The sequence below is a fragment of the Betta splendens genome, chromosome 21 (assembly GCF_900634795.4).
Source record: "Betta splendens chromosome 21, fBetSpl5.4, whole genome shotgun sequence".
NCBI lineage: Eukaryota > Metazoa > Chordata > Actinopteri > Anabantiformes > Osphronemidae > Betta > Betta splendens.
The window spans coordinates 13,876,677-13,890,791 of NC_040899.1; the positions used below are offsets into that span (position 1 = coordinate 13,876,677).

The 14,115-nt window shown below is 39.4% G+C and overlaps 1 protein-coding gene across 1 annotated transcript in view; it reads right to left on the reverse strand.

The window, feature by feature from the left end:
* The window catches only part of hdac4 (histone deacetylase 4), an 81,816-nt gene extending 67,701 nt beyond the window's left edge, over window positions 1-14,115 (reverse strand). Inside the window, exons 1-2 of the mRNA XM_029135702.3 lie at window positions 13,958-14,115; window positions 7,499-7,758 (exon numbers count right to left, since the gene is read on the reverse strand). Of these exons, the coding sequence (XP_028991535.1) occupies window positions 7,499-7,520 (22 nt within the window). The 5' untranslated portion in view covers window positions 7,521-7,758; window positions 13,958-14,115. The remainder of the gene's footprint in view (window positions 1-7,498; window positions 7,759-13,957) is intronic.

Consider the following 14,115-nt stretch of genomic DNA (forward strand, 5'->3'; position numbering starts at 1 on the left):
TGAGGCCATATTTTCAATGTTTGTTTTTGCAATCCATCCATTTAGTACAATAACACAATAGATTCAGAGGTTTCGTTCTAATTTTCATACTGATGATGGTCGATGAAGAGAAAGTCAAGGAATCACCAAAGTCACTGGAACACGACATCAATGATCATTTGCACAAATTTTCACCCAACTTTCTTTTTTTAGTTGCTCCTGTTTTGATGATAGGAACACACAAATCTGATGTTTAACCACAAGAGCTACAGAGACAATCATAAATGATCACATAGTCCCCCTTCACCCTAAATTTAATTATGGGCTCTTTACGTCTTTTGTTAGTGCTACAGGCTAACCTTGTCCTCTATAAAGGTACAGTATAACCTGGATGATATTAAGGATGATTATTAAATTGCCTTGACTCTCACCTTATGCTTATAAGTCAAGGCAATTTAATATTTATCATGAAATAAAACTGCACAAATGCATTAGTAAACCCCATTGCCAGGTTTGTCCTAGGATGCAGTTTGTTTTGGGGCTACTCTGTGTCTGGTGCAAACAAAAGGGAATGGGGGCCCCATTAGATCTATGCTTGCAACAAAATGCCCTCTGTTCTCTAAATGAATGTGTGAATACATCTGTGAGAGAGGATACCCCATATGCAGGATGGCGGACTTGTGCCTATTAATAGTGTCTATTAATAGCTAAATAAATCTCTCCCTTCCCACGGTTCTACCATTAATAGTTCATAATATGTGTGACCTAAAAAAGTTGTTTTTCAAAGTAGACCAGACTACTTTGAAATCAATAAATCACTAAAAATGATAAATTTAGAATTTTCTAACTAATTACAAATCCCTACTTGCCATCAAATGTTATTATAATCAGAAGTTCACAATACTGACTTGGCAATATTTTGATCCAAATGAGGTAACACCTTAAAAGCTCCTGAGAGTCTCACAAAGTGCAAGCAAAACAAATAGTTACATGATAATCATGACAATAATCATGTTTCAAACACATTTTTCCTTGCTCATTTCTAAACTGTGCCTAAAAGAAATACAAGCAAAAAATATTTTTGAAAAAATGCTCTTAATTGGAAACAACAGAAAAAAAGTAAAAATAATTACAAATAATTACCAGAGATGTGATGAAGAGATGAACATAAATTTTTTCAAAACGATAAAATCACTTTGCTACCATTTTTGTGAGACCCCAGCTGCTTCTAGTGGCACCTTTGAGCCGTGTGCATTTGCTAGAATCTAATTGCTAGGTCCACAAATCCCTCTGGGAGCGCATCCTTGTCAGGTCAAATAAACATTCCCACAGTGCTTGCGTGTATTACATGATGTGTCAGCATCTTCCATTGCACTTCCATGCGAGCGAAACACTTGCTGTGTGGCTTGTCATTGCACGGATGCTCATTAGAGTGTTAGCTTCAATTGCAATCGTGTGAGAATGATAGTGAGCCTGACAGAGGCCGTCACAAAAACACAAACAAAAACAAGCAGTGAGTCAGAGTGACAAGGAGGAGAAATTTAGCACAAGTGTTTACTAAATAATAAATCTGCAGTAAAAACTAAAAAGGAGTAGAAATATTATTGCAGCAACTCTTCAGCTCCACAGTTTGCTCACATTTTAACTTTTTTTAAAAACATCATGCTGCTCAGAGTTATTACCTTTGTTGATCAGCCTAAAGACCTACAGGTTAAAAGTTTTATATTTATTTATTTATCTGGAGCTCATTTATGCAGCCAACTGAACATCTAGAGCATACGCTTGCGGTTTTATTCATCTAATAGGCTACTGCTTCTGAAAGCTAAAGAAATGAGCTTGCTATGTTATGCTAATGAACGACTGGCAAATAACAAATGTGGGTGGACAACAAACTTCCGTTTCACACAATATGACTAATGACAATGGCTGCTGAACTCAGTGAGCTTGCATTGATTTTTTCCTGCAGGGGCCTGGGGCCAGTAACGTAAATTCTTCATTTAGGCTGCTGCAAATGGTGATAGAGTAAACCTTTCCTACGGCTATAGTGGATAAAACCGCTTATAGGCCATGTTAATGGTTATAACATGTTCTTTTCTCATGTTAATGAGAAAATGTCTTGATGGTGGAGAATCTGAGCTCATCACATTTTCAGACAACTCTCAACCATACCGGTTAGTGAACAGAACTGTCTGTTATCTGCCCGATATTTGTCATTTGATCTCAGCCATTATGTTGCTACTTTTATGGCATTGCATAAACACAAGCCATAACCGACACAGAGATTTGGAAGAAAAGACCGCCATTTTAATTCTTTTATAGAGGTGTTAGGTTTTAAGCCACAATATGCAGAATCATTACTACTGCTGCAACTTTTACTGCTATGAAATATAAATGTTTTGTATGCGAAGAAACCTTAAACATGATTCAAAGCATCTTTATTATGTGGCACTCTTAAAAAAAAAAGATGTTCTGATGTTTGCACACATTCACACATGGACTCTGCCAAGTACGACCACAGCAGTCTACTATTGGCAGATGAGTAGCTCCAGTGGAGCAGTAGGAGTTCAAAAGCACTGAAGGGTCTAAAACAGAAACATAATATGTTCACTTGAACAACCTTGATTTCCCCTGCTGCATCTCAGTTATAAAGCCAGAAATCCTCTGCTTTGAAATCCTCCTCCACAGGTAAACAAATCATACACCAGAGTGGAGAATGTCTCTTTCACATAACCTTCAACGAGTCTGTCACCTAATGTTATAGATGGCCACAATGTTGTCAGCAAACACTCTGAAAGCATGTGAGGATCAGGATGCTACTTTGAGTTGAAGTGTGTTGCTTCACAGACCCAGTACTTTGTTGAAAGAATTGTCTTGAGTATAATGTGCAAAATAAAGAAAAAAAGAAAAAAAACTTCACCAATTTTTAAAGGGGGTTGACCAAAAACATTGAGTTTTTAAGAATGAAGGGACACAGCCTCCTCCAGTCTGTGTGTGTGTGTAATGTAAAGGGGTAAAGGGCAGATTCTGTAGTGCAAGTACAGATAGCTACGGGATGCCAGATACAGCAGCAACAGATTTGTAGGCAAATTCATGCATTTTGAGTCCACCGTGGCACACAGCAAATTTTGAAGGCCTGTTTTCAGGGCTTAGCATCGGATTAGTGCCTGGAAAAGTTCATTGAGCCCTGGGAGACCCAGGGTGCACTGAGCCCTTCCTAACAAGTATTGTGCAATTGCTAGGAACTTTTGATTTTGTTTTGCTCAAAGCAGGAGGATTACATCCTTAGAGACTCACCTGACCCACCTCCCTCTTCTCTGCTTTGCCCTGTTGAACACATACAGCAGCTTGTGCTTCCCAGCCAAATGGAAAATAAAGCACTGCAAGAATTTACTAGCTGCACTAAAGCAAGACTGTTTGCTGCACAGAGGCCTCAGACAATGTGACAGCTTGCATTTTTGTATGAGTAGCAGATGTGGTTGATTGCACTGTAAGTTATTCATAGAGGTTTTACATGTTCTGAATCACCATATCGATTACAAACTGGACATATGGACAATTGTAAATTTTAAATCTTTAAAGTTTTTTTTTTCGTGGCATGTGTAATACTGTCTGACGTAGTAAAAATGATAAAAGGTAAAGATGCAACAAGTAAAAAAAAAATCAAATATAATTTAACTACCAAACCATCCATAAGGTCGTGAAATAAAACACTTCAATTCCTAATTATGTTTATAATCACTATAGCAAAAGCAAAATCTTCCACAGACTAAACTGCACACTTGTTTCATCAGACAATGAAATAATTTTAATGGAATTTTGTGGGAAACTGCAGAATAAAGACAATAATGAAGCAATTGAATTTGCTTCAATTCAGTCACAGTCTCAGTCACGTCCATCTTTCCACAGAGGAAATTGTAGCAGATCCAAGGATAAATTAGAACAATGACATTTGTGCAGAGCTCAGGTGAATCAAATGTAGATTTGGGGGAGGAGTGCTATTGTGCCCCTTTGGCTCTCTGGACAATCACCAGATAGCAAGAGTAGATTTACAAGAGCACATGTCGAATGAACAGCATCATTCTCTGTAACACACTGCTGCCAGTTTCTGTAACAACTTCAGCTGAATAAGCTCCTAGACTTAAAGTTACTTCCTGCTTTGGTTGCCTTCAGTCACCTTTAGACAACTTTTAGAATATTCAAAGCAAGACTTTTCATTGCGAGAGTGTAAATGAGTACTCATCAGTGCGGGCCAGCACGGGTTAAGCCTTCTTTTTGAAGATTATGCCTCACTTTCCAGTGGCCTAGCCCAGGACTATCCATGCTCTTTTAATCCACCACTGCAAGCTTTTGATAGCTCGCACTGTGAGTCCCTATTACCAGTTACTGATTAAACTTGAGTAACACAGTGGGAGGGAAAGAAGATACAGGAGAAAAAATGGGCCACAAGTGACAGAAATAAGAACTACTATTTCGGATAAGTAATGACAAAATGCTAAAATGACACACAAAATGGACAAGGAAAACAAAATTTCACAGCTGTACATGAAGAAGCCTTAATCCCACCAATAGGCATTGAAGAGATTCAATGTTCGCAATGGGAAAAAAGTCTCATCTGGCATTAGCTGTTTACACTTCACTATCTTTTGTAAAGCACTCATTGTGCTGTTGGTCCTCTGAATCTTTTCTCCCCCCTCTGTAATACTGAGTAATCTCTGGAATAAAATCTACACATGAATAATTCACAACCATCTGCCACAGATCAACAGTCTGAATAAGGAAAGTATGGAGGTGTGATTTTTCAGTTTATCTTAAAAAAGACTCTTTTTTTTACTTCTGTACCTACACTCTGTACTGTACAACAGCTGCAATGAGCGACAGAAACACAAGTGTAACTCCCTGCATACATTAAAACTAATAAAAAAATTGTAAGTCAGTGCATTAATGGGTTTGCCTTCTGCTTTCATTATAGTGAAGGGGTGTGAATTCATAGTAGGATGGAGAAATGGATGAGACCACACATGCAAAAACAGCAGTAAACAGAAGTTGTTCAGAGGATCAAACTGCGAAAGCACAAATTTGCAAAAACTATTTCCAAAGGGACCTTAAGCTATCAGAGAACCTCAGAGAAAAATAAAAGTTTATAGTTCTCAATCTGCATAAGCACACAAGCAGGCAAAAAATCATCAATTCTCCACAGGTGTCTACAACCTTGCCATAACTATATCAGCGGAAGAGAAAAGGGTAAAAACAAAACTATGAGCAACACACAAAAATCACCTACTAAACCCAGCATTAGCTTTCTTTTTCGTCAGACCGTATAAGGCTCAGATGGGTTTAACAAGCTCTACAAGGTCTCCAGCAGCAGACGGCCCCTCTCTGTTTGTGTTCCAGGCAGGGGAGCCACTCTGTGTGACGATCTATTGACGCAAGATCCCCCTCAGCCAGGACCTGCCACCGATTAATGGCGCTAGAGAGAGGAGGGGAGTGAGCGAGAGGAGGGGAGTGTCTTGTTGGGATGACAGAGTTAGTCTGTGTGTGTGTTCTGGCTCTGGCTCCAAGGCCATAAACCTAGTTCCAAAATGCCAAGGTGCATGTCAACATGCCAGCCTTTGCCACCCAAGTTTAAGTCAGACAAAAGGCCCTTCAGTTCTCTAAAATGGTGGCTTGAAAAAAAGGAAATGATGATTAGTCATATATGGGAAAGGGCTTAGCAATACTGCACAGACTGGAAGGCAACAAGAGGAAAAATAAGAGTCAAAGCTTCATTCTTAATTTCAAAGAGCCTAAAGGTGGAGAAAGGTCTGGCAGTTTAAATTGTCTTGGCTTATTACAACATGTCAACAAAACTATCCCTCAGCTACTTTTTAGTGTTACTTGGGAACATTTGTGTGTGGAGGATTTGGTTTAGTTATGAATCATAAAAAATCTCTTTCCCAAATATAGGATTAAGTGTGTCCACCAACTGACATATTGCGGCAAAATGAAAAAGGATCACACCCTTTTTTTGTGTGTTTTAAGATAAATGAGTTATGATTATGCTGACAACTGCGGATTTAGGCTGAAACCATTTCCCATTATGTTAAAAGCAAGACAGACGACACTTACGGTATGGGCAGAAAATGTATCAATATTAACAGCAAAAATAATTCAACAGTATAAAGTTAAGAATATAACCATCTATAAGAAGTGAGAATGGAACTGAGAATAGAGGATATTGGCCCACTCAGCGGCCCTGCTTGCATAAAGAGTATTCAAGAAAAAAAGAAGGAACAGTTATCTGCAGCTTGTGCCAGCATTCACAGCTATCCGAACAGCCTGAAACATCCACTCTGACGCAAACCCTTCTGGCCACCACTCAACCATGTCTATACTGACTGCTTAAAAGAAAAAGTTATGCCAGCAGCCCACACTGCACCTCACAGAACCAATAGCACTGTAACAATTAATCACTGGCTGTGGCATCACCGTGTTGGACTTAAGAAAGACAGCCAAAGCATGGTAATTAAGGGAGGTCACAATTGGTCTTTTGTCTAGATCACTTTACAGAGTACGAAAAACCCAAATGTACGTCATGATCAAGAATAAAAGGTAGAAGAGACACCAACTGTGAAATTATTCATGATCTAAAAAAATGCTGTCACACACAGTCCCTTTGCTTTAATATGCTTTGTCTGATAGGGACATCACATGAATGAAACTATACAAAAGGATCAATGTTGATTGGCACTATCAAAGCATGCCATTATGTAAGAGCAATAGAACACACATACCCACACAAGCAGTAACATACTGTACGACAAATGTTAAAAATATAGAGACGGGTGACAAGCTTCTGTACACAGAACAGAAGAAGAAGTATTTAGCAAGTATAGCATGTTTGTGGTCTTGATTTTCCAATAACCAGGTGTCCAGATTGTTTTTTCTCCAAAACACTTTAATCTAAAATTTACTTTCACTAAATTAACAGGCTTGGTTTTTAAAGAGATGCGTCAACTATGCTTCACAAATATTTAAACTCCTCCTCTCCAGTTCTAAACCACAGGCACTTGCTTGGATCTTCCCTAATCTAAAACATGAACACAGTTTGTTTTTCATATTTAAATACAACTACTCAAGTAATCTAATGTATACTTTGACATATACTACATTCACAAGATGTATAAAAACCAAGTAAATCACTGTAATAACTTTGCCCTTTTCATTCTCTACTGATGCAGGAGCGTTAAAATTCCGAAAACAAGCCTGAAACCACAGCAAAAATATCCAAAGTCTCCACTTCCAATTGCAAAGTGCCTCCCTGAAATCAGATATTTTAGCACTTTTTACACTGTTGTTACATGAGGAGCTTACCAATGTTACACACATGTTATACTGAAGGTACAGAATAACCTCTGGTGGTCACCTATGTTGTGAAGTTTTTTTTACTGCCCAAAAAAAACATCAATATCATAATCAGCCATAATACAGTTTTATTCCATTTTTCCATTAGTGCAAAAATAAGAACATTAATGTGTCTTACCCGGTCGACAGTGAGAGTTCATTGATGTGGTTGTTGGCGCCAAACGAACTCGACAGGAGAAAGGAGGAGAGTGGTGAGGGTGTCAGCACACCTCAGCGGTAGTTCTAGTGACCACCATGTGTTTCCCAGCCAAGACGGTGCTGCCAGGTGGAGCCACGAGCACGAACCGCCAGAGAGGAGTCGTTTCTCAGGGATTTATCACCGCCAGCCACAAAAGGAGTCCACAGCAGTTTGTTGTGGCATTTCTTCAACCAAACAGTCTGCAAGAACAACAAGTAGATTTATTAAAAAAAAGAGGATGCTACCAGCCACTCTGCAATAGGTGGCATCCTGTTCAGGGTGTACCCTGCCTCCCGCCCTCAGCCTGGGAGGAAGGGATGAATGGATGGGATGGAGGGAGGGATGGATGGATGCTACGAGCCACAGCCAAAATTTAATTATAAAAAATATTTAAAAATTGGAATATAACACAGGCACTCAAGTTCTTGATGTTTGTTGTTCAGGTGGGGGAACAAATTGCATTTCAACTTGTTGCTTATACATGGAGCTATTCACAAAATGACCTCATTGTAGTTATCAAATATTATACAACAAGTACAGCTTGTCTTTACACGCAGGTTAATTAACATGAGAATAAATAGTACAACAATTTTAGCCAGCAATTTGACGACAGTGTTTCCCTTGATTCTGTGTTTTGTATGTACCTTGTGTGGAGGAATTATCACAACAAATTGTGGATACCACCCAGTTTACCAATACCTGAACCAACATACCACAGCAGATGCCAAATATAAAACCAACGAAATATTATTGCCAAGAATCTCCAAGATTTTTTTTAACTTAACTAATCAGGAATTAATGAAAACCTTGGCAATTCATCTTATTACCCATAAAGAACATGAAGGAAAAAAGGCCCTATATTAGGGAAAGACTGAAATATTTAAAACATTTAAATCTGGTGTAAATTAGCTGCACTTTTGACCTTTGAATAAATTTTAACAGTAAATTCCCCAGCTCTGAATTTCAAGTCCAGAACCTCACATCACTTCTCAGGTAGAAGCAAAATAACCTAAAGCAAGGTCCAGAAGTTTCTCTAAATGCCTAACGTGCCTGTTAAATACTTTTATGTGGACAAAGCCTTGCTGTCCAGGAGCGGGTGTTGATGCACTGCCTGAGGTGTCTGGAGGGCAATGGTACTATTTTCAGACCAAGTTACTTATTTCTGTCCAAGGACTCATCTGTCACATAAGAACCGAGCCTTTACAGCTCATCCTAACTCTTGACTACACACAAACAAACCAGCTGAGCAGCTCTTAACTGCTTGTATCGGCCATGTCATTTCACTTTTCTGAAATTAAAGGTGCAGGGTTTTTTTTAACTGCGCAGTAAAACCCATTAACTACAGCACCTGCATATCTTCATGTGTCCGATATCCACAAACTGACACTTAAGATTGGATGAGATTTATTGTTCTCGTGCAGCAAAGTTTGAATCTGGAAGCGTTTCATGCCATTGACAGGAAAACAACTCTCAGGACCCCTTAATGGACTTCATTTCCCAAGCACTATGAGCACTGCCGGGAGTAATCACGAAGACATAAAAATAACATGTGGTCGGATAGTGAGCAGTAAACAACAATTAAGAGACCCCTTGCATAGCTCATGAAATGAATCATTGAAAATGCACTTATGCCATGAAGACAGCTTCAGCATCTCAGCTCTAATTGACTATGAATTATTCAGCGGGCGAGGGAGAGTAGCAGCAACGCTAGTAAGATACTAAGTGATATGTTGCTGAGTTTTCTTTGTTAGTGGCAATAACAGTAGAGGTATCTGAGCCACATTGTGTTGTATTTAAAGAAAATATGTTAGTGCCTAGTCTAGTACCACATGTCTCTGAGCAAGGTAAGGACAGAATATTGAAATATAAAACTGGTTCTTGTTCAGTTAGGGTTTGACAGTTTCACATTAAACCCATCTTCCTTAAAAGTCAGTGTGACCCAGGTGATGACATAGCAGGCAAATGAGAGAGAGAGAGAGAGAGAGAGAGAGAGAGAGAGAGAGAGAGAGAGAGAGAGAGAGAGAGAGAGAGAGAGCTAGAGCTTGAATAAAAAGTCAAAGTGACAACATTATCTAGCATGACAAGACCTGCAGTAAAACTCTGTGGGCAGCTATGACCGCAGAACATCACATCAATCAGCTGTTGGCTGAATACAGATGAGATGACATGATGAGGAGCGCAGGCATCCAGTGGCACAAAGGGATCATTTGTCCTGTTCATGCTCAGATCTGACAGTAGTGTGATGTAGCAACTGAAATTCATACTAATAATTGACATGATAATGACACAAATGTTACAGTATTGTGGGATAATTATCCTAACCCTGAGCCTTACAGTACTGAACGAAGCTTTTTTATTGTTGCCTATACAATCCTTATAAACAGCAAACAGCTTGGGATATCTCTACTGAGCTGTGCTGTCGCATATAGTAGATACTGAATACTGAAGAGGAGCTGCACTGCACATCAGAAATATTGAAATCACTATAGGCCCCAATACATAAAGTACACTGGGTGGGTCCCTGTTAAAAATAAAGCCATATGTTCTACAGAGCCATATATTAGGGCTACATATAGAAGCAAGTAAAATGTAACTTTACTGAGACTGGACAACACAGCTTCCTCAAATCCAGCCTCCCTAACCTTAAAGCTACTGTATGTGTAAGGTGTTAGAGAAGGAGGTGGTGGTTTATGCTTAATGTGTGAGTGAGTATTCCTATAAAACCTGGACAGACACACAGGGTGGAAGCATCCTGGCACATTATGAGGAAAACCTGCTTGATGTGTGATTTATGTCTAATAATTTAGGTGTTAAGTGATCAAATATGAAGCTATACAGGAAGCGATGTCAATAATAATATTCCCCGCTCCACCTCTTTACTGTTGTCTTGAAGAAAATGTCACTGGTTTCAGAAGCTCCTCGTTCAAATGGTTTTATTATGTCAATGAGTCAAAAGTCAGGTTTAGTTTTAAATCAAGAACTATATCAGCACAAATTAGTTCAAAATGAAACACTATACATACAGTACAAGTTAAGACTGCTTTAAAACAATATTAGATACCGTGTAACAAGTGTGGTCATTGCAGTATAACAAGCAATGTCCAGAACCGATTGAGTGGAAGGTTGGGAGGCCAAGATGGGTTCAAAGAGTCAGGACAATGCCCAAGCAAAGCACAAAACAGCTAACACAGGGTATGGAGCTGGGTCTGGAAGAATGATTGAGTCATGAACTCAATGAATGATCAGAAGGATCAACACAAGGATTCATCAAGCCTTAAATCACATCAGTTGAGGCTGAGAGCTTCTGTATAGCTGCCCATTAAAAGCTCTGTGCCTATTTTACTGCTTCGAATTTTGCTCTTTTACTGCTAGCCTGGCTGCCCTGCCAATATGCTACAATCGTACTTTCATTGAGCTGCACAACTGTAAGCTAAACAAATTAGTTAAAGTAACTGCCATTGCTGATTTGACTAGTCTTGGTGAATTCTTTCAAAACCTGAATTCAATAAGCAAGAAACTTGCACAATTGTTATTCAAACTGTATTAGCAACTCTTCAAGCATTGCGTGTGATGGAGACACGGTCGAATACATGAACTGAGGCCAAGAACAAAATACAACAATATGTTAAACGGCTCTGAACTGTGAGGAAGACCCTGTCAGGCAGTTTACAAATTCCTGCTGGGTGGACATGTCTGTGCATTAGAGGGTCTTGTCACCTTGTTTGTCCCAGAGCACAACAGTGGTGGCATTAATAGACCCCATTAGTATCCATTAGCGTGACAACATCCACAAAATGTCCACAAACAAGCAAACTTTCCCAGTGCCAGCTTGTGCTGAATGATGGGAGGAAGTTGGAAAGTCAGGCTTGGTTCTTGACAAAGGACAATGGAACTGAGCTAAATGAGCTTAATAATGAGATTACAAGGGGCAGCAATTGGGCCAAGAAAAGAACAAGAACTATGTGCTCCCAAACATTGGTACTGTAGTATTATACAAGTTGGCCCATCAGCTTGTCTAATGGGCTGGATTCATTTTATATGTTTGGTTAGCAAATTAAAGAACAAGGGACACCTTCGCAATACAAGAGACATTATAGGATGTGAGCTAAAATGTTCATATGACAAACACATTGCACTGTGCAGAAAATCTTACATAAAGACTAAATATTTAAAGTGAGTGCATTGAGCCAAATGGTCATTTGCTGTTGAACAATAAAACATTTTTTCAAAAGAGTAAACCACAATATAACTGGAAGATTTTAATGTACATGATTGACTAGAAATTGATATTGAATCTTATCTAAATGTTGCTCTTAGAGTATGTTTAGAACATAAAAGTTCCACTAGTTTGGGGCATGCACTCTACAGGACATGTAGGTACAATATCTTTGAAAGATATTGAAGGAATACATCACATTTCTAAAACCTTAAATAAACAATTCATAGCATTCCGATTAAGAATTTATGATGTAATATATATAATAAATAAATTTATGTAGATCATGTTGTACATACTGTAAACCTTCTGATAACGTGGCATTAACAACGTCTTAACCTTCAATCAACACATTTCTATACAAAAAAATATGTGTATTAAATGATTAAACTGGGATGAGGCTCTGTTTGGCCAATAAGAAAGTAAATGTCAGTTGAATATTTAGAAATTTGAAACATAAATTCCTCCTTAAAATGACAAGTTGTGACATGTGGTACGTGAATGGTCTCATTCCCACAGTTTCCCCTTCACACGCCTTAGTCAGTCATGGAAATGGAATGTTTTAAGAGGGGCTTCATGACAATAACTTTAATTGCAAAATGAATCTCCGGCTAAATGAATAACTGTCACACAAAGAAATAAAAATAAAACAACGAGTGATGAATATTTTCATTACAACGACATAAAGTAGTCCATTAGTACAGAAACAGCACTGTGCTTCCTTTAGGTGAAATTTATATACTATTATTAATATATACTATATGTATAATTATTTTATTAATATTACCCAACCATAGCATCTTAATTAAGTAGGTCATGGTAGGCAATGATGAGGCAGGTCTAAACCTGGATATGTCAAACTGGTTTTATAAATTGCAGACTTCTTCCAACGATTGTTCACTACAAGATCTAATTACTAGACATTTACCTCCAAACATGTGCATACACCCAAAACAAAAATCAGAGGCCATTACCTTAAGTTACTGCAGGGGTTCAAGATCCTAAAATCAGCCCAATTTAAATATGAGGCATAACCTTGTGTTGCACAGTCATAAGGAGCATGATAACTAGTAAGGAAATTGTTTAGTTTAGAAGAACCAAACTACTTCTGAAACAAAAATCCGAGTCACTTGCAGGTTTTATCCTTGTGATGCAAGATAAGAAAAAAGTTCAGTTGTTATGCTTGTGACTGCTTTGTGACTCACTTAACTCCCTTTCCCATAAGTACAATCATCACCCATTATTCCTCATAAATTAATTTTTCCACACAACTACTAAAGAAGTGAGCAGCACATGAAGTTACTAAGAGGTTCACAGGCTCCATCAGTCTCCAGGTCCTGCTGAACATCTGCTCCACATCTGGTCAGGACTCAGAGTCAATGCGCTGCTGTGACCTTGTTTCCTTTAGGTCCTGGAGTTTACAAGTTGCCACCACCAGTCCAGAAGGGATCTGCTGGCGGTTTTAATGGAGTCAGAGCAGGGGGCACATTGTTGCCGCAGCAGTTGTGTGTTTACTCTTCATGAAGACGCCGGTTTGCAGCCAGAGCTGAGGCAGCAGCGCTCCAGCCTCGGCACAGTCCCCCATCACACAAACACAGCACCGACGGCTCCTCCAAAACGCCAACTCATAAACCGACAACAACATTACCGAGCAGTATTGTTGAATAACTTAAACGACGGCGCGTCTCCGTTTTCCGCTGCACCTGGCAACCCTCTGCGTGGCGGCTTCACACCTCGCAGGAAAACATTGTCCAAACACGGCGCTGTGCGAACGGCACAAGTCGTTCTGGCAAAGTGACAAGTTTGAAAGTTAGTAGCGAGCTAAATGTCCCCTTTTAATACGATATGACAGCTTCTCTGCGACGAGTTAAAACGGATAAACGTTTAAAAAAGCCCCAATTAGCCGAGCAGGTCGCCGTGTAAAAGTATTGCTCAAGAGAAAGAAAAGTGTTTTGTTTAATTCTCTCCACAAACTGTTCACTCTGAACAGAATCTGTTGCGCAACACCTTCATCCTACGTGTACTGACTTTTCAACACAACAGAAACGAGGCACTTTTAAATACGGTACAAAAACAGCCGCAGAGTTTGACTCCGAGGAGGGAAAACCAGCAAGGTTCCTGGAGAAAGTCGCCTGTGAGTCACGGCGCAACGGCCTCAGACGAGGTCGGGAGCCAAACTCTACCTGTGCGTGGCATCCTTGGCTGCTCACGGCCGCGTTTCCCCCACGAGCATCCACGGTGCGGGGGTTTAGGACCCGCTGGTACAGTAACGCTGTAAAACATTCAGGCTACTGCTCCGCCATACTGACTTCGTCACGTGCCGGACAACCGCCTGCGTTTC